The 20,661-nt window shown below is 35.7% G+C and overlaps 2 protein-coding genes and 1 long non-coding RNA gene across 12 annotated transcripts in view; 2 read left to right on the top strand and 1 right to left on the bottom strand.

Moving 5' to 3' along the window:
• Pdp1 (PAR bZIP family member Pdp1) overlaps positions 1–17,079 on the bottom strand; it is a 71,034-nt gene extending 53,955 nt beyond the window's left edge. For 4 of the 10 annotated variants that reach the window (XM_086834050.1, XM_086834053.1, XM_086834056.1 and 1 more), the window contains exon 1: positions 1,214–1,657. Coding sequence is in view for 1 of the 10 variants with exons in the window: in XM_086834058.1 (XP_086690184.1) it covers positions 16,809–16,851 (43 nt within the window). In the remaining 9 variants the exon portion in view is untranslated. Of the gene's footprint in view, positions 1–488; positions 945–1,213; positions 1,658–16,808 lie in introns of those variants that run through there. The other 6 variants (XM_086834051.1, XM_086834054.1, XM_086834057.1 and 3 more) reach the window with 3 other exon arrangements.
• LOC147643478 (uncharacterized) lies at positions 607–18,827 on the top strand. Its single transcript, XR_015271976.1, has 3 exons — positions 607–1,013; positions 2,980–3,004; positions 18,371–18,827. It is a non-coding gene; the product is annotated as an uncharacterized LOC147643478 (long non-coding RNA).
• Positions 18,371–20,661, top strand: part of LOC110189092 (uncharacterized) — a 35,855-nt gene continuing 33,564 nt past the window's right edge. Inside the window, exon 1 of the mRNA XM_086834061.1 lies at positions 18,371–19,503. Within this exon, the coding sequence (XP_086690187.1) occupies positions 18,967–19,503 (537 nt within the window). The 5' untranslated portion in view covers positions 18,371–18,966. The remainder of the gene's footprint in view (positions 19,504–20,661) is intronic.

The following is a 20,661-nucleotide window of genomic DNA, read 5'->3' as shown; positions in this document are numbered from 1 at the left end:
TCTTATTGTACAGTTATAAAGCACTAATATGGCATTTGCAATGGGTTTCCTTTTTTTTTTTGTGTTTCGTTTCGTTTCGTCGCCCGGCGTGCGACAGAGATGGCAGATAGCTGGCGGTGTAGAAGAAGAGGAGGCTGCAGTAGCTTTTGGAGAATTACGGTACACAGGTATATATAGGTGCAGGTGTAGGTGTATCGGTGTGGGTGGCGATCACACACGCGTAACTCACACACACACACGAACGAACGAACGAACGACAGGATGCGAGCGAGAGAGAGCGAGGTGCGACGGGAGGACAGAGAGAGTTCGCGAAAAAAAACGACGAGCGCCCGACAGGGAAAATCGATGAAAAATGTTGACAACAGAAACGGATTCGGAATCGGAATCAGAACAACAACACACACACAGAGACACACATTATCTGAATATCTATTATTTATATGTATTTTTTGATGCGATTTAACTCTTTTTATTTGTATTGCATTTACTGTTACTTTCTGCGATATCGGTTAGTGAATAGTGATTTATTTGATATCCTTTCTGGAGATTAGAAGGTATATGCGGTGCGTTGCTCTTGTATCCGCGCGTATCCGTGCGTTTGTATCTCAACGAACGACGCTCGACGTGTGACTCGCTGCTGCCGCTGCTGTTTTTACTGTAAAAACGATGACTGCGCGCCGCTCGGCTGGTTCGGTTCGGTTCGTGCGCTGCGTTGTGTGGGTGTCGGCGTGTCTTCGGGCCTTTCGTCCCCAACGTGCTGCCGGCGTCGCTGTCGACGTAGCGCGCATGTGACAAGCGCCTATATAGGCACCATTACCACTACCACCACCACTACCAATGCCGAATTTCGAAGTTCGAAAGGTCGCCGAAAGAAAATACAGCGTACAGCGAGGAGGATGCGGAAGTGGGGCCAACTCTACACGCCGAAGCTTATTCTCTTATTCACCGTTGCACTCGGCGGTGCATTTCCCGCTAAAGTGGAGACTTGAGAATGCAGGGGGAGAAGCACCAAAGTACGTGAGCAAAAGAGAGAGATACTGAGAGAGAGAGTGCGCGCAAGTCAGCTGATTGTTGTTTCTGTTTGTTTTACACTGCTTTTTGCACTATGAACAAAACTTGAACATTACACTCACGCAGACACTCGCACACCTAATCACACACACAAACCCACAAAGATATATATATTTATTTCTATATTTCCACGCAGACAAACCTACAAACACGCGCTAATATTTTGTGATTTATATTTCTTAATTTTAAAATTATTCTTGAGAGTTTCACTTTAATATTTCACTTTTGGTTGCTATGCATTTGTTTCAACTGCTCGGCAGTGACACGTGCTTTTCGGTTGGTCTTCTTTGAACTTTAGCTCTCGGTAAAGCTCTCATTATATTAGTTTTAGTTAGCTTTCTTATTAAATTTGATTTAATTGCTCGAATAATATTGCCAATTAAATTTTTTCGGGGTTTAAACAAAATGAATTTTTGAGTGAATTTTGATTTTTAATTTTGTTATGTTTTTAGCGTGGCTTTTGTAGCGCTGAATGTTCAACTAACTTCTGACTGGCACACGCTTGCAAAGTGTAGAAACACGCCGCCCGCGAGAGAATCGAAGAGAGAGAGAGCGCCAGCTTCAGAGAGCGGCTAAGGGCGAACTCATAGATACAAATACATTTACAGATACAGATACATGGTGTGTGCTCGGATTGAGATACACCGCTCTCACACGCTGACTCTCTCTGGCGGCGGCGGCTTCTCTCTCCCGCGTGTTGGGATTTTTATTTTTGGCAACGGCGCGCGCAACTTAAAGAAAAAAAAAAAAAAAAAAAAAATTTAAAACAAAAAAAGGGTTTAACAAAAATATTTAAAAATTGAAGACTTAAAGGGTTACAAATTAAACAAATAAATATTTTTAATGTTTTTGATAGCTTGAAAAGCTGTTTAAATATACAGATGTTTGCCAAAATCAGTTGGGAATTATAAGCTTTAGGAATTATTTAATCTAAAATTGATCAATATGTCAAAATTTTATCTAGAAGTTCATATGAATCTAATATAATTAAAAAGTATGCTTATAATTACCAAACTTTTGTATCAATTAATTTTTATTAACTTTAACTTTATCTTTAATTATATTTTATTATAATAATGCAATATCCGTACTACAAAATAATTAAAGATTTAATCCTTTTTTATCTTTTTAAATCTAAAATTCTTTAAAGTCTGCGGTGCCCTTACAGTTCCCAAACTGTTTTAACAATTTTTAAGTAATGTACTTCATTAAACTAATATCGAATTACAATACTTTGTGTGCAAATTGAAGTTTTAATCGTAGAAATATACTTGAGCAGCTTAAGCTTAAACTTAAGCTATAGCTCGCTTGCCCCCCTCTCTCTCTCTCTCTGACTTGGTGTCAAAATAGACCCCTCCCTTTCTAATGCCTCTAATTGCCGTCTAATCACTTGGCCTCTCACTCACACTCGCGCCAAACTTTTGGCATTTTCCACTGCGTCTCAAAGTTCACATGGCCCTCGCCTGCTTGCGCTCAGTCTCTCTCAGAACAAGTATCTCTCGGTTAGAAGTATCTGAGTATCTGAGAGATCGCTGCTAGCCGGCCAATTTTTATTTATTTTGCTTCATTTCAATTTACTCATGCAAAAGTCGGTTGTTTTTTATTTGTTGCTCTCCGCTTGGCTATTACGTCAATGGAACCAAAACGCTGACGTTTGTGGTTGTACGAGTATCCGTAGATGTATCTGTATCCGTATCTTTATCTGTATCTGTATCTGTTTCTTTCGCCTGTGTGTTTGGCACTGCGGCAACTATAGCGTTCATTTCAATGTTTTTAGGTTCTGTCTTTCGCTCTCCCTCTCTGATTTATCTGCCAGTTTCTTTATTTTTCACTATTTCGGTTGTGCTTTTTTTTGCTATTTGTTTTTTTTTTCTCTATATATATTTTTTTTGTTATTATTCCTAACAGCGACGTCGACTGCAGCAGCGCTCACGTGAGTTGATTTCATAGCTATGAAAACCTTTTTAATGTGTGGAAATTTTTGTTAGTTTTCTGTAGTTGTTTCTGCCTTTTTATTTGCTTTTATTTCTTTTCTGTAATTTGTATAAATAAACACAAAATATTGTAGAATCAAGAATAGAGCATAGAGCTCAGCGAGAACTTTTTGCACTTTAGGGTTAGAGGGAATTTAGAAAAAAAAAATCAGGCAATGGGATCGCCTTGAAATTGGTCTTCCCAAAAATAAATTATAATTGTAATAATTATAAATAAAAGAGGGCAGTTCCCAGGTGGCAACTAGCACCAATTGGACCTCATGTTTTATTCCGATTAGAACGAAACAAAAAGTATCTGCGCTGATAAGGTTCACACTCAATTAATTGCCGCGAGTAAACAAAATAATTAAAATACGAAATATGATCGTCATCGAGCCTATTTCAATAGTTTTTTTTTTTATAGACATTATTTAGCAATATGTAACAAAGTAATTATATTTTAAGATATTTATGTAGCTTTGCGTAATTTTGTATTTCTTGATATTTAAATGCTTTGATTTTTCTTATGATTAAATAATTTGATTTATTATTATATTATTATTATCTTCTAAACAATCCTTAAACCATATAAAAGCTACAAAAATATGTCCTTAGGATCCATTATATTCATTTTAACTAAATACATAATATTTGATTTCCTATTCCAACAAATTATTGAAAATTTGTTTAAATAATTACCTCACTATTAATGTTTTATTACAATTTATAAACAATCAACTGAAACAGATTATTTAAAGTAACCCTGATTACGACATTGTCTGCCCTTTTTGCTGCCCAAAAAAATTTCCCGCTGACCTTCATTGATGCTAATAAATTAATAAACGTTCAAGTTTCACCAATGGACAACCTTCAACGAGATCAACAACTGATCAACTACAAAGCTCTTCGTGTGAGAATAGTTTAACCGAATTTGACTGTACAATAAGCCAAAGGGGATTCGTGTACTATTTTGGCCATTTTGTGCGATGAGTCAGGGCCCAGAAATGCAAAAGAACAGAATCGAGAATCGAGAATCGAGGGGATATATGTATACACAAAGTTTAGGAACCCGAAAAAACGTAATTTCTTCGAACGAACATAGAAAAACTGTCGCCTGTCATCATGTGACATGAAGAAGCGAACTAGGAAGCGGTGGCAGGAGAAAATCCGATTCTGAATCCAAATCCGAAAGCCATAGACAAATAACTCGGCACACAAATAAATATATATATTTCGGATGGATAGATAGATGGATGTGTCTTCTAGTTTGTATCTTCTGGCTGTGGCTACAAGGCGGAAACGTCATTCCCATTCAGAGTCCCTCTACGAGAACGTGTTCGAGCGCCATAAATTATGCCGAGGCGACTTGGGTTGACCCCCTCGGAAAACCCCCCGTCTGACCCAAGGGTTCATCTAGTCACATTTCCGAATGCAACAAAAGAAAGACAAAGCGCAAAATGTATCTGAAAGTGTGGGTGAACGCATTTTCGAACCGAAAAATATGAATCTCCTTGGTTTAGATAGTTCCAACAATGTTGCCCATCACGAGATGTCAGCTTGTCAAGGAACCAACGACGGACACCTCTATATATATCGCTGCATAGTTATATATATATATTGAATATGCAGGGGGAAAAATAATAAGAATCAATTCTTAATTTTGAAGAGATTTATAATGTATTAATTATGTGTTAATAATCTGTGTATCTTTATTATATTTGAAATGTCAATTGCTATTTGTTTTGCACAACTCCTTATTAGATATATTATTTGTGAGATTTAAAACCTTTTTAAAAACAAAGGATGTTTTAAAAAAATACTTAATTTCAGACAAATTTATATTCTTTTTATTATGTATTTAAACTGTCAACGGGAACCGCTCGTTTTCCACAACTATTTATTAGATATTTTATTTGTGAGATTTAAGACCTTTCAAAAATGAATTGTGTGTAAAGTGTAAAGAGAATAATCTTAAAAAAATGCATTAAAGTCATTAGATGTAAACCTAAACCCAAAACCAATAACATTTTCCTTCAAAACGACCTCTTCCTGAGAAAATAACATTATTATACATACAATAATATGTTTATATTATTTGCTAGTATTTTCCTTTTCAAACTGCTTTATTTCCCCAGTGTACAATATATCCATGTGCCTCTGTACCTAACCGAAAAAATGTATTTGCTTTGGCATTTTCTGAAATGTCGCAGGCAGTGAAAATAAAAAGAAAAAATGGATTTCGAATTTTAGGTTCTCCACCGGTTGCTGGCAAATATGGCTCACCTTATCGGGACACTGCTGCACATATCAACGAGCAAACATATACGGTCCCAAGAATATATATATAATAATATACACACGAGTTCCTTATCAAAATCCATCGGTGATCGGCCTTGGGCATACATCAACTACAAGAAGTTAAGTTTTAAAGTTTTCTGCCCTCCAAAAATGCACCAAAAGGCGATGAAAATTGAAAATCCATAAACCGAAATTCGTTTAATTAGTGGACATTAGCAGGGACCTGTCATAGATACAATATCTACGCCGAAGATCATCATGTTTAGCGATCTGTGGGATATGTAGCAGAGCATTCCTATACCTATACCTATACCTATACCTATATATTGCCTCTGTTTGTTTCTCTAACACATGCTAACACACGGATGGAGATTACCCATTATCAGCTAGCCCAGCTAGATGCATATATGTACATACACATATATCTCTGTTTGTATATACCTCAGAGATCTGAACTACATTTTGCTCTATTTGAAATCTCGCACATTTATACGAAACGAAACGAAACGAAAAACGGACAACGGACGACGGCGCAAACGACGACAAGTTGTACAAATTAACGTACAAATGAATGACGGAATTAGTACGTGTGCTCTTTTGTTGATCTTTCGAGAAGATTAGGGGGAAGCCATGGGGTATATACATATGTAGCTTCTGCCTTGTATACGACGGGGGAGCCCTTTCTAAGTTGGTCTAAAAATTTCTTCAAGTCAACTTAAGAATAATGTCTCCAGCACACTCCCAAAAAAAAAAGATACACTGCCTTTGCACTGCACTACTTTTCGGTTGCCACATGTATCTGCTGGATACACTTCGACTGAGTCAATTCATTAGCAACACGCAAATGAATTAATAACACCAAACTACGAGAATATTTTTTTCAAGTTTTTTCCTTTGTTAGCACTTTTTCTCAAAAAGGTTTTAAATGTATGCAATGATTGTCGATCTGTTTACACACAGTTCGATCTATCTACGGTTGAATAGATCTCTAGATGCATAGATACACAGACTGATGAATAGAATTAATTATGATGCAATTAACTTTTGCCCGTCAACTGTTGTTAAAAGGGGTAACTAACATAAGAAAAAAAGAAACAGGGAAAAATCAACAATAGCAGGTGGCATAAACTATATGATTAAGTATCTAGTATATGTGTATGAATACATATTTATCTTAAAGTAAGGGCATCTGATAAGGTGGGGCATTCTATTAGGAAATTAGCATAGAAAATTCTACTAGAACACTTAGTTTGAGTTAAATTTGTAAAGAGGAAATAGATATTAAAGCTATTCACAGTTTAAGGTGTAGTTTTTACAGGACAGGTTGTGATTGTATTGGATATAATCTACTATAAATCTTTTTTTCTAAGGTTACTTCATGAACTCAGTTCTTTGAATCATTATTTATACATTTAAGCATTCCCTGTAATGCTTTAAACTCCTTAAAATTCCAAATACCTTTAAAAAACCAATTCCCCATAAATATCTCTTTATATCCATCCATTGCTTAACCCTCCCCACACTTGAAACGACTTCAAAGAGTATTTTCCCTCCAACCTCCATATGATTAATAGAGCACCCTAAAATGTCACGGAATCTTCAAGTTTTTCTAGGTTTTCCCTTCTTTCCTCAACCATTTAAGCACTCCTCAGGAAAGAAAAACGACAAACAAACAGAAAGACAGAAAATTTTAATTTTTTTGCCCCTCCCTCCCTTTTCTTAAAAGAAGTCAAACATTTTTCCAACTAACAGCAACAACAATATTGATAATTTCCACTGCACTGAAATAACAAAAAGTGCAAATAAGAAAGAAATCAACAAACTCACAAAAGCTTCAATGCCAAAATACAAAAAAAAAAAAATACCACAAAATAATAGAAAAAAATCAAAAAAAGAATAGATGATGAGGAAGACGGGGCCACGTGACGGCAGCAACAAAAGCAAAACAAACAAAGCATGCACGATTTTGCCACCCACCGCCCACCGCCCACTGCCACCACCCACAAGCTCCTGCCACCCAACGACCTACACACACACATGCACACACCCACGCATGATCATTTATAAACTGTCGGTTTTGTGTACGGGTGTATGTGTATCTATGAGTTTCATTCTCTTTTTGTTAACCAAAAGGGAGAAAACACTTGGGAAACACTGGGGCAGGAAATGCCCTAAGTGGCAGCTCACGCACTTGCTGCTTGGACTCCCTGGAAAAGCCTTCGAACTTTGAACAGGGGTTTCAGTTCAGTTTTTGGACTTTAAGATACCCTTCCTCCCATTATAACTTAAATTTATCATGTTGAAATCCATGAAACTCTTTAATTAACACATTCAAAAGTTCCAGACTATTTAGTAGTTCCATAAAAAATGTGTTTTATTCACAACAAATCAAAAGGTCATGCGAGAAATGCCATAAAAATTTTAACTAATTTTAAACAATTTGAGTTTTCATAAAATATGTATTTTAAGAACTTAGAAAACTTGTGCTATTTGAATTTTCAGAAAAAAGTGTAATTTTAAGACTTAAATAAACTGGAATGTTTGAATTTTCATTAATAACAGTATTTTTTTGACTTACTTAAAAGATACAGAGAAAGAGTTTGATAATTTCCTAAAATTAAATCCCAAATATTTAAATATATTTCAGATTTTATACTATTTTTTATTTATTTAAAATATTTCAACAACACAGAGAAAGTAATCCTGTTTTATCAGAATTTCTACTAAATTTTCTACATTATTATTCTATTACTTTAAAATTCCTTCTCCTTGCTATATATCTATTTTATTTTTCTAAACATCTTATAAATCAAATATACCTTAGATATCCCCTTAACAAAAGGTAAAAAGTGCTATGCAAAAGGAGCCTTAAAGGCCAGCCAAAATAAAAATAAGAATATAATGCTACCTGGGTAACCATTTTGATTGAGCAATTCTATTTTATTGAACACTATTTCAATTCAGGCCCCACCCTCCCGTTGTCCAGTTAAATGGGCAATCGTTTTCCGTTTTTATTGGCCAACTGTTAATTGAATTAGTTTTTTTTTCTTCGTTGTTCCCCCTCCCCTTTTCCAAGTTTCTTATCAACTAACAAACAGATAGATATATTTCTTTATTTTCTCCTATGCCTTCGATGAGAATGTAAATTCAATTAAAATTTTGCGTGTGACGTGCGGGGGAGAAGTAAGGATAGGGGATTGGGGGGTTTGATGAGGTACAGAAACTATGGCCGCATAAATTATTTATACTATACACTCATATATAGACTCACCTTGAACCGAGCATTTTCGTAAAAGTTTAATTTATTTTTGCTCGAGCCAAAGAACAAATAAATACAAATCAGAGAGAGATAGAGAATTAGAAGCTGAGCAAGAAACAGGTGCACAGAAAATAAATACATGCGAATATGTAGTAAAACATAAAAATATATAATAATATATAGTAACTCACAATAATAAATAATACAAAATATACTCAAGGGTATAAAATCAATACTAACTCAAATGGAATAGTTATTTTAAAATCTTTTAGTATATCTTTTGCTTTGTTGATAAAATCATTATTTGCAGATTTTTCAGTGTATCTTTTGCTTTCTTGATTGCTTTTCGTTGTTTGTAATTTCTAAGATATTTTACATTTGCGTTATTTTGAGAAATCTCAACAATTTTTCAATTTACTGTCAGGCAACGATGACGACGTCGACAGCGACGCCAACTGCGTTGACGACAGCGTCAACTGTCAATTAACGCAGCATTTTACCGTTTGGGGGGGTGGATTTCCCATACAGTGAGTAGGAGGGGTGGGGCAATGGGGCAATGGGGGAATGGGGGAATGAGGGGGTAGCTGAGTGGGGTAAGACATGGGCTTAGGTCTTGTGATTGATCTGTGCGACAAATTCCTGGTTGGGGGCGTAAATGAGCAACCGAAAATGTTTGAATACCACAGCCCCCAACCCCTTTTTACGCCATCCCCGTCCCCTCCTCTGACAAGTGTCACTTACAATGAGTTTTTCCAGCAACAAGAAACAAAAAATTACACGAAAAAATAACAAATCCATGGAACTGTCAGTGTCACAACTTCACACGCCGCTCACCTTCATTTTTTTTTTCAAGCCACAAAAACAAACACAAAAAATACGTATACTCTTCTTTAGGGACTCCTGCAGCAATCTGGGCTGCCCTTTTCGCTGTCACTGCTCCTGCCAATACATCAAATTGTATAACGGAATAGAAAAGTACAAAAAATTGGGACACTCAAAAAAAAGAACACACGAAATTAAGTTGATAATTCAGAAAAAATATATTGTAACAAAAAAAATGGTATATTATCAGCCTTTGCAAAGCATAAAAGGAAATTTTTAAAATTTTGCTGTATAAAAAAACCATTTAAAAAGTTATAAAGGGTAAAAAATGTTTATAAATCTATAAATCCCAAAAATATACCATTTTAAAGTAATTAAGGTTTAAAATCAATGTGAAATACGCTCAAAAGTATGCTATAAAAATGCAAAGTAAATTGTTAAAAGGTCTAAAAAATTTTGTTAAATAGATAATGTTTAATAAAATATTTTATATATAAAAAGGTACAATTAAAATCTAATATAATCTGCACGATTTATTAATAAATTACCTATTTTTTAAATATTCTGCTAATGAAAACGAATTAAAATGGTATAAGAGGTATTAAACTTATAATAAATGATTTTACCCAGAAATCTAATCAATTTTAAGTAAATAAAATTTAGAAAATGTTGTAAAGTAAAGTTAAAACAATACAGTAAAATATTTTACTAACCAAAATTTAGCTGAAATTAATAATTAAACCAATTAACCCTTTAAGATATGTAATATTCAATTAAACACAAATACAATTACTGTTTTATCAAAACTGTTGTTTTAGATTTTAATAATATATAAAATATTATTTTTAATATAATTCCCCAAAATGAAATTACTAAATTTTGTATCTGTATCCGAGTTGAGTTTCAGTTTCAGTTTCATCTTGTCTCGCTCTCAAGTGGCGCATTTTTCATCATCTGTTGACACTTTTGCCGCTGGGCAGCAGCAGCAGACCGCAAAGGCAACAAAAACAACTGATAAGAGTGTGTGTGAGTAGTGTGTGTGCTGTGTGTGTGTGTGTACAAGTGACCCGGCGCACTTGAGTTGCATTGCAATTCAAAACAAAACTGGCATGAAAAAAAAACCGCTGAGAGCTCCGCTCAACACGCAGCAACAACAATATTGCACTTAACTCCACCACGTGCTTATTTAAGTTGACTTTTCAATTATTTATATACATATATATTTTTTGTTGTTTTTTTGCCGGTAGTTCCCTCTCTCTACCCTCTCTTTCTACAGCTATATATCCACCTCTTTCGCTCAATACAGTGGTATGAGATGATGCTAAGTATGTGGGTCTCATAATTGATTGTTTTGGTCGCTAATTAAGCCTGCGTGTGTCATTTTTATTTAATGTGGGGGAAAATAATGCTCTCAATTAAATTTCTGTATTTCTGTGTGTTGTGATAGTTAAATTTCAATTGATACATTTATGAGAAAAGCAAAGGAAAAGTCTATAACTTTTATCTGAAGAATACTCATTTTGACACCCGCATTTCAATTACTTTTTATGAAAGAAAAAATTGTAGGAATTATAGTTAATAAATTTATGTTGATAAATTAATTGAAATGTCTTTTCAAGAACTCGAGACATGCATACATATGTTATCTGATTTTCTATATTTCCTTAACTAACAAATATTATTTTAAAACCTTTTTTAAATATTAATAGAATGTGAAGTATTCATGGATTTATTTTCTTTCCATTAAACAAATTTTAATTGTAACCTTTAGAATATTTTTAAAACAAAATTCCTATTCTATCTCCCATCATAAATTTCGTTCCACTGCCTTTTAATCGTTTTTACAGCTGGTCACTAGGCCAAAACCAGTTATTAAAGTTGTTTCTATCATTTGATATACGAGCATACATATGTATCTATTCATTTTTTTGTTAATTTATAAACTTGGCCTTGTATTAATTGGGGTTTGGCCATCTAGAAATTCCCCCAACAATTGTTAACATTTTTCGCTGATCCAATTTTTGTGCATTTTATATATTTAGTGTGAAATTTTATGGCCAATAAAATTACAATTTTATTTTGGGTTTCGAAAACACAAGCACAGCAACACCGTTCACGCAATAAAATAAATAAATAAAAAGCTCTCTGGCTTATTGGTCGTGTGTTTTTTTTTTTTTTTTGTTCATAAAATGTTCTCCTTGATTATAGTTTTGCGGTGGCTTTTATTGTATATTTATTTGTTGTTTGTGTGGTTGTTACTGCTGTTGCAAATTGATTGCCTGCAATTTGTATGCGAAACGGCAATGGCAAAAAGTACCGTTTTTATGTATCTTTGTGGCGCCTTTTAATTGAACCGCCTCTGTGTGAGTGCACACGTATGTGGCTTTGATTGTATGCGTGGTAAGCCAGGCTCGCTCTCTCGTTATGTTTCTCTCTTTTTACTACTCTCTTTCTCTCTAAGCGGTCTATGTAAATTGGCGCTTTTATTTTTTGCGTGGCAATGAACGATCGGGTTTTGTTTTTGTTTCTACGGTATTCCAACACGTGTAGATTGATATCGCTTTATCAAGCCCGTCTCTATCAGTCGCTCTCGTTTACACTTGTGTAATAATACACAGAAAATAAATAAAGGCGAAAATATTTCAACGTTGATTTCAATTCAATAAAGTATTCATTTGTGTTTTTTAAATGGAATATGTGCTTTGAGAAAATATTCCTAAATTAGTAACAATCTACCAACACTTTATTAAGAACAATACAAAAAAGATTAATTAGATAAGCTTAAAAAAATTTATAGAAAGCCTATTATAATTTAAATGTAAGAAAGAACTCTATGAACACGAGAAATAAATGCTGAATATGAAGAACTCATTTCATTGCATACTTTGCTGTTTTTATAGCATACTCTTCAGGGCTTCTAAAATTAAATATGGCCGCTGGAATTGTTTTATCTTCAAAATAAAATTGGAAAAATAAACCTTTTAAAGGAAATTAATTATTTAATTAATTTTGTAATATATTTTTGGATTTTAATTTTATAGGATTTCAAAAAAATACTGAAATGATAAGTCGATTTGGTATTGTATTATCAAAATTAAATTTAAGTGATATTTCCCCCAGTGTAGTTCTAATTATACACCCGCACACACATGCAGACTGACAGACTGATACACACACACACAGTGACCGATTACACCGCAGACCGCAATACATGTGTATGACATAATATTAATTTTTGTCGTCGACAGAGACGTCGACGTTGGCGGCGACGCGACGGCTCCCCCATTTCATTTTAAGCCTCTGTCCCTTGTCTGCCCTCCCCCACGGCCCCCACTTTCTGTGACCCCCCTCTCGCCACCCCTCACTCTCACCGTTTCGCATTCGCAATTTGAATGAGTTCCAGCGAGTGCAAGCGAGAGGGCTTGCTTATTACCGCACTTGATGGCGCTGCAGTTTTGTTTAGATTTCTCTGGTTTTTCGTTATTGCAAATTGACGTAATGGCCAGCGGGGCAGAGTGGGGAGAAGGACGAAGGGGAGAATGTAAAGAGGTTCGGGATTTTTCTGCTGACTTTATCGAATATTTGATAGGTATTTGTGAGCTTAAGTATTCATAATTCCCACGAATCCGAGGCTAAGGAATATTTATATTTATATAAAACAGCTGAAATCAGAGTTTTATTTGTAAATTGATTTGGTGACTGTTACTCATATTACTCATTATTTATAATGTGAGATGAGGTCGAGTTAAATGAACTAAACAACGTATTTGCAAATCATAAACTTCTATTATATTTATGTAAAAATCTATTGATTATCAATATCATAGGTAGTATTTATTAGATACCTTAAACCTAATGGATATGTCTAGATCGATCAGGCTGTTCAGAAAATATGAGAATTAATGTACTTTTTAGAACTTTACTAATATTATTATCTATTATCTATGTAATATACCTCAAAACAAAAGGCTACTTTGCTAAGGAACGGACAGACGATCTGACAAAAAAATAAACATGTCTAGATCGATCCGGCTGTTGAGAATCCATATAAATTTAAAAGTCGGTGATATCTCCTTAATTGCCTTAAAAACTACTAAGTGCTTTCCTCGTAACAACTCCTATTAAAAACAAGTTTTATGACCTCATCCAGAGTAAACTTGGTAAATCAAAACTTATTAGTGCACTCCTCATTATTATTTGAATACAGTATTTAAGCTTAAGCTTAATTAATGTCCCCATTATGTACAAAATGATTTTATAAACTAATTTTTGACCCAATAAAAAATCACATATAAATAGCAGGTGAGGAAAGATCATGCTTTAAAGACTGACTTGATAATCCCTTTTTTCCAAATAAATATCTGCCGGTTTGGTTGAATCTAATCTAAGTAAAAAGGCAATACCCCTTTATGGCGCAATGGGTACTGTACCAGAACGATTCATAACAAATGCCATTGGCATCGCCTCTATGCTATATGTACATATAGTATATATATTGATATACTATACATTTTTATCATCACGCCACCGGCAGTCCAAGTCCACTTCCACTTCCACTTCCAAAAATTTGATTCCAAGACTTGACCGATCCCAAATAAAACGCCTGACTCAGAAGATTGAGATTGCCCAGAAATTTTCCAATGCCGTCCAGACACATTCGTCGATGTCTTATATTTGACTTTTTGAGGGGCGCGTGCCAAGGCTCCATTCAGGTTAGTCGCGTGTTTTGCGACCCGATTTCGGCCACAGATTAGTGTATAGATAATGATTTGTGGAATCAGCCTCCCAAAAGCTCTAAAGAGTACGGGTATGTTTTGGTTTTTTGTTGTTGTTTTGGGGTCAAACGCTTGCGCTTTGCATTGGCAAATTTTCCACGCCGCAAAGCGTGCGACTGCGATCTTATCTGGCGGAGCAAAGTGAATGGAGCTCTGAGAATCGAGGAGGTTCTGGGACAGCCAAGAAATCCCCAACAAACGACCTGACCATGTGATCAGATCCGAGCGTTGAAAAAAACCCGAACGACAGATGGGGCAGAATAGAGAATGGGGCTTACGCTCTCACGAGCTTTTGATCGGAGAAGCTTCGTCGATCGGCTAGAAGAAGTTGCTAGAAAATGCTAATAAACAATAAAGAAAACTAACTTTGGGAAGCCGATGTTTATATACCCTAGCAATATGTACTTGAAACATAGGATCGATATTGGAAATCGATCATAACACAGCCTTAAATTTCATAAAACTATTTTAAAAAAATCAAAATTTAATAACTTCATAAATACGCAAAAAAATCATTAATTAAAATTTGGAAAGCTTTCCTATGCTAGTTTTTAACAGGTTAATATATCTGCATACTCAATTTAAAAATATTCATATATTTGCCAATTTTTGAACATGTTAACTATGTAAACCGTTATCTTTTTTTTAAATATTACAAAAAAAAAATTTTAACTTATTTTTATACCGGACATGGCCAAATCGAGTTGGCTGTAAATGCCGATCAAGAATGTATATGGTTTACAGGGTCGGAAATGAGTCCTTCACTGCGTTTCAAGCTTCTGACTAAAATTATAATACCCTTCATTAGTGTAAATACAAAGGTATAGAAGTGACTATGTAAACCACAATACACTTAATGGGTTAAGAATAAATGATAATTAAAATGTGTTAATAAAAGGTATTTTTTAAAGGTAATTATTAAATATTTTAAGCAACACAAATCGAAAAATATTAAATATCATCTTTCAGTGTAACAATAGTAAGAGATTTATTGCTCGTAAACTTATAAATAAAAATTCTCCCTTTCAATAAATTATTTTCATAATTTAACCATACCACCTGAAACCTTAGGGTCTTGAAATGATTTCCCCAAAAAATACCTGAATAAAGAAAAGTCTTTGTGAGACGACTGGGACTTATCAGGCCCTATTTTCTAAACGTGAGCAATAATTGGCAACTTAAGACTCCCTTCCACACTGTGTGTGTGTTTGCTTTTGTCGTAAATGTTTATAATTAAACTAGTCTCTGACTTTCTGCTCCCCATCCTCATCATAATCATAATAATCATCATAAGGCACCAGCCACAACTCATTTTTTATGCGGCCCAACTATATCATGAGGGTAAATATTTATAGTCGCCTGGTAACCTCGTCTTTCCTTTCCTACTGATAAGAAAATAACGAAGCCGGCGACACGATGACAGTGCAATTGATTGTGATTGTGGCGACGACGTCGTCGCTTCTATTTCACCAATTCTGGACAGCAGTCCATCATGGCAACAAACTGAAAATCGGGCCAAGAGCCAAGGGTCTCTAGAATTTTATCGAGCTATACCCCCGGTCACTTGATTAGTCTGATATCAAAGGCAGTAAATGCCGACCCAATGGGGTCAGGTTTTTGGAGTCATATCAATTGCCGCTGATCGCAGAAGGGGGTTTAATACAGGTTTATCTCGGGGGAAGTCGTTCGATGGAGTGGCAAGGTGTTTCGGTGGGGCGGGAAATCGGGGGATTGTCAGATACAATATATCAATTAGGCGGCATTTGGAATTGGCCAGTTAATGGCAAGCATGCTGTGTAACTTCGCTACTTGAGCAAGTACAGTGATCACTCTGATGACTGACTTATTCCGTTATTTAAAAGTAATTTTTTTAAATTCTAATTCCAAAAAAATATTTGTTAGTCTTGCAAATTAAAATCAGAATTAAAAAGAATTTGTTACTTATATAAAATTAAAAGCTTGTTAATAATGTTAATAAAAAAATTTGTAATTATGAAATAAATTATGAAATTATTACGGTTCTAACAATATTATTTTTAATGTAATATTTTGTTGTTTCTTAGTTTTTGTTTGCAAAATATTCAAATTTCTTGATCTTTATTTTGGTTCCCTTATCGCGATATCACTGTACCTTATGCAGTTTTAATTGAGAGCAGAACGCACTCTCTCGCCCATTCTTTCTCTCCCTACTGTTTTGCTTGACTCATTTACCGCTATTTGCCCAAGACTTCGCCGCATAGCAAACAGCAAGGCATAATAAATGGCAAAGCAACAAAAATAACAAAGTAGGGAAACCAATTTGTAGTAATCAGAAGGCCAAATCAAATAATATGTCACATGGGGGGCTTAGCCCGGGCAAAAAACAAAAACAAAGCGCGCGCAAAAAGCTTTGTACACGCCCACCCAGCGCTTAGTTTCTCCCGGTTTCAATATCTGGAAGTGTGAGTGAGAGGCAGAGCAAACAAAAACCGCATTTTCGCACTGTTGCCATTGCACGTGTCTTCGTCTTTTGTTTTTGCTTTTCGCGGTGTCTTCAATGAATTGGAGTCACGGAGAGTGATGCGGGGGGGAGTTTGAATGAAATTGAAACTTTAGAACGTTGGTACATACCTCTAACGGACAAATCCATGATGTTCTCCCTGGGCTCGCTCATTTGGGGGCTCTCTCCGACACAACCGATTTGCAATTACCAATAACCGATACCGACACACACACGCACAGCAACAACGCGTAACTGAAACTATTTTCGAACAGATTAAATCATTTTCACGACGGCGCGGGGGAGCTGGAGCTTGGAACACAAATTGAAAATCAAAACAAGAGCAATCCCAATCTTTGCCGTCGCACTCTGACACCTAACTCTAAGTGCTTGCTCTCTCTCTGGCTCTCACTGGCTTTTTCGCTGCAGCCGGTGGAAATCACGTGGTTGCCAGATCTGGAGCAAGGGGGTAGGGAAGAGCGCCAGAGCAACGCAATTTGAGCGGCCGGCAAGTGCTCTATGCTTGTCCCACTCGCACCCATTATATAAGGCTTATGTAACAGAGAGTCGGAGAGGCATGCGCACATGTTAACAGAGGGAATAAAAATAGCTTATAAATAGCTTAATAAATATTAATATGTATCGAGCTAAATCACTTCCTAACAAGGTAGGATTAAAGTAACGATAACACTTTCAATTCTGAAAATTATTTTAAATAAAAATAAATTAGAAACTCAAAAGTTTCGTAAAGTTCGTAAATGTGACAGAAGAGTTATCTGATAAAAGCTAAAAAATCCTTGCCCCAAAGCTAGATAAACAGGGCCAAAACATTAGCGCAGCACAATCAAATTGATTGGCAAGCTGTCTCCCCCAATTTAGATACCACATAAGGCGATGGAATTATTAAGGGGATTATACAACGAAGGAATCGTCAGGGGTAGCTTATTTTGGTTGGGAACATATGGTAATGCCGCCGGGGAAAAGGGGAAAGTATAACGAATTTCGATAACTTAATGTGACATTATTAGGTCTAAAAATAATGTGTTGTAATGAATTCCAATGTTGTGAAAATAACGAATATTTGCTACCCTTTAATATTATATTTTACGTATATATGTTATGTATTTCTACAATATTTTACACGATCATTTAACTATGCACTGCTTATTTAATGCTTGGTGCACTGCTTTCTAAAATCGGACAGATCATTAAACTGCTCTCAAAAGCTTGTATATACTTTGCACTGCTTTGTTGGCTAGTCACAACAACACTTAAACTAAAAATAAATTTTCTGTTTACCTTTTTTTTTTGTGACCTAAACTGTTGGATATAAGCTAATACCGAGTTTCATACTATTCGTCAAATATGCTAGATTGGTAACACTGCTGTTAACTTACGCTCACTTCGACAGCCATTGAGGATCTGTTAATAAACTTTACTTTCTACATGAATCTGTAAACGTGTAAAATGGCTATCTTCTCATGGAAGGTGTAAAATGTTAGTAACACAAATTAACATCGATAGAGCAATAAAATCAATGTTTTGATAACAATATATATCGATAGTGCTCCAGCTCTCTCGTTCACGAAAGAATTCTGTTAATTATCGCTTACACGAGAAAGATATTTATTTTTCGATCCGGCAACGCTTTACAAGCTTAATTCTAACTTTTTTCCCGCAACTGATCTTCCAGAAAGCCAGATATGACGGGAAAAAAGCTGAAGCGACTGCCTCGTCTCCATACCGTGCTTAAAAACAAAAAAAAACCCGAACGAAGTACACGCGTAGCGGCTGCACGGAAAGTGAAAAAAACGAAATATAAGAAGAAACGAAGAAGTGGCGCGTGAAATAATATAATAAACAATAACTGTGTGTTAATGCGAAAGAACTCTTTGTTAATCTTTAATAAGAACATGAAGTTTCCACCAAGTGAAGATTTTTACACAATTTTGTTTTGTGTTTTGCGCGCGCTTTTATAAATCCGGCTGAAATTGCAATTGATTTCCAATTAGTTGGATGTTTGCACTATTAGAAAATATTCGCTCGTGTCCAACAAAATTTGCTCGTGTATGTGTGTGTGCAAAGTGCGTGTTAGTGCGTTCGCGGATGTACAAGAGTGCGTGAAGCAATGCAATAACCGAAAGGGAAGCGGGAAAAGAAAAGGAAAAAACGGTAACCGAAAAACATCAACAATGCAAATTTAAAGCAAGACAGAGCATCAAATAAAACGTGTAACAGAAACTAAAACGAAAGTGTAAGTGAAGACAACGTTTTTGTGAGACTGTAATAATGCAAAAGGCAAATATGCAGCAGTTGGCGGATCTTGACTTTGATTTCCAGATGCCGTGTCGCTATTTCAAAAGTTCTTTTGCGCGTTCGCTTTCGCTAAACAACAACAACAACAACAGCAATGCGAATGGGAATGGGAACAGCAACAATTCCTTGACATTGCCCAAGAAAACGCACACAAACGAGGTCAAACCACAGCAGCAGCAGCAACAACTACAACAACAACAGTTGCAGAACTCGCAATCGCTCTCGCTCTCACACTCGCTAGAGGGAGACAGCGATCTGGAGGAGTCTCCCTGCGCCACGCCGCCTCCTGCTCTACCCGCGCGGCGTCATACCGCCAATTTGATACACTTTGAGACAGCAGCGGGAACACCGGCTAATCACCTGCTCTCCCCACATCCCCCACAGCCGCCGAAGTCTGCGAGGAATCTCAATCTTGTCTGGCCAATGCAACCGCCACATCAGCAGCCGCAGACGCAGCAGCAGCAGCAGCAGCAGCAACAACAACAGCAGCTGCAGCAGCAGCATGTGCAGGTTAGTACAGTGATCACTCGTTAAATTAAATAAATATTCTAAGTTATAAACCAAGGGGGGAAATATATTAAATTAAATGTTTTCTTGATTGCTATATATTTTAATCAATCTTTCCCATATAATCAACTGTTTAAGCAACAAATAAAAGTGTTTAGCAAAATATAAATAATTCTATTGAGGAGGAGATAAATTCAAATTTAATCTTAATTCAACATTTTTAAAAATAATTCCTAATTGACTTTAAATCAATGTGTAGATTTTTCGAAAATAGTTCTACATATCGAGTTTTGCCTGTATCACTTTTATGCTTTCATTGCTTGGAACGTGTCTCCGTCTGAGCCCCCTTCTTCTTTTGTGGGGACTTTGTTATGTTGCCTTGGCTAAAAAGAAAAAAAAAGTTTAGTTTCCTTTTTGGAGCAACTGGATATTTATGTCACCTTGTTGTTTGTCACGTAGCCTTGACAGCCTCTGTCCTCCTCCCAGCTCCGCGTCCTCCTGCCCACTCGTCCTCCTTTTGTGCCGCCCCCTGCTCCTCCTGGAGACACTTTGCCTCCTTTGGTTTTGGTTTTGGCCATGTTATGACAACGTTTTTGTTTCGATACGCATTTTTTTTAAGGTCAATGTGATTTATGTGCGAAATGTGTTCGAATTTGTTGTTGGTCGTGTGTGGGTTGGGAATTGGAGAGCAAACTTCACTTGGCATTGATAAGGAGCAGTCACGGGGAGGGATTACCTTGAAGTAAGGAGGGGAGTGATATGTAACATTTAATAAGTGTTTCAACGAGTTTCAGTGCTGGACATGAAGTGTAATTGAAAGTTGCACGAAGCTAACTCGGGCGAAATATGTGTAATATGTATTTCGAAATATATATAAATAATTTAAGAAGCTTTTTTAATTAAATGTTGAGCCTTTTAAGTCATATTTATAGCAATTTATTACGACATATGATCCCAATACAATTTGAAATTGTAGATAAATGCCTAAAGTAAATAATAATCACTTCATCCTGTTCTGTTCTTCATCTATTTTGTATTTCTGCATTAAATACAAAATCGTTTCCGATCTTTGCTTACATCTCCCAGTGAGCTCAAAGAAGCTGGGGTCGGAAAAAATTTTTTTTTGAAATTTGAAAGCTGGAATCGTTTGCCCATCGTTTG

The sequence above is a fragment of the Drosophila serrata genome, unplaced genomic scaffold (genome assembly GCF_035046125.1).
Source record: "Drosophila serrata isolate PLE 108 unplaced genomic scaffold, ASM3504612v1 contig_272, whole genome shotgun sequence".
In the NCBI taxonomy this organism is placed as follows: domain Eukaryota; kingdom Metazoa; phylum Arthropoda; class Insecta; order Diptera; family Drosophilidae; genus Drosophila; species Drosophila serrata.
This window is presented reverse-complemented; position numbering and strand designations above follow the sequence as displayed.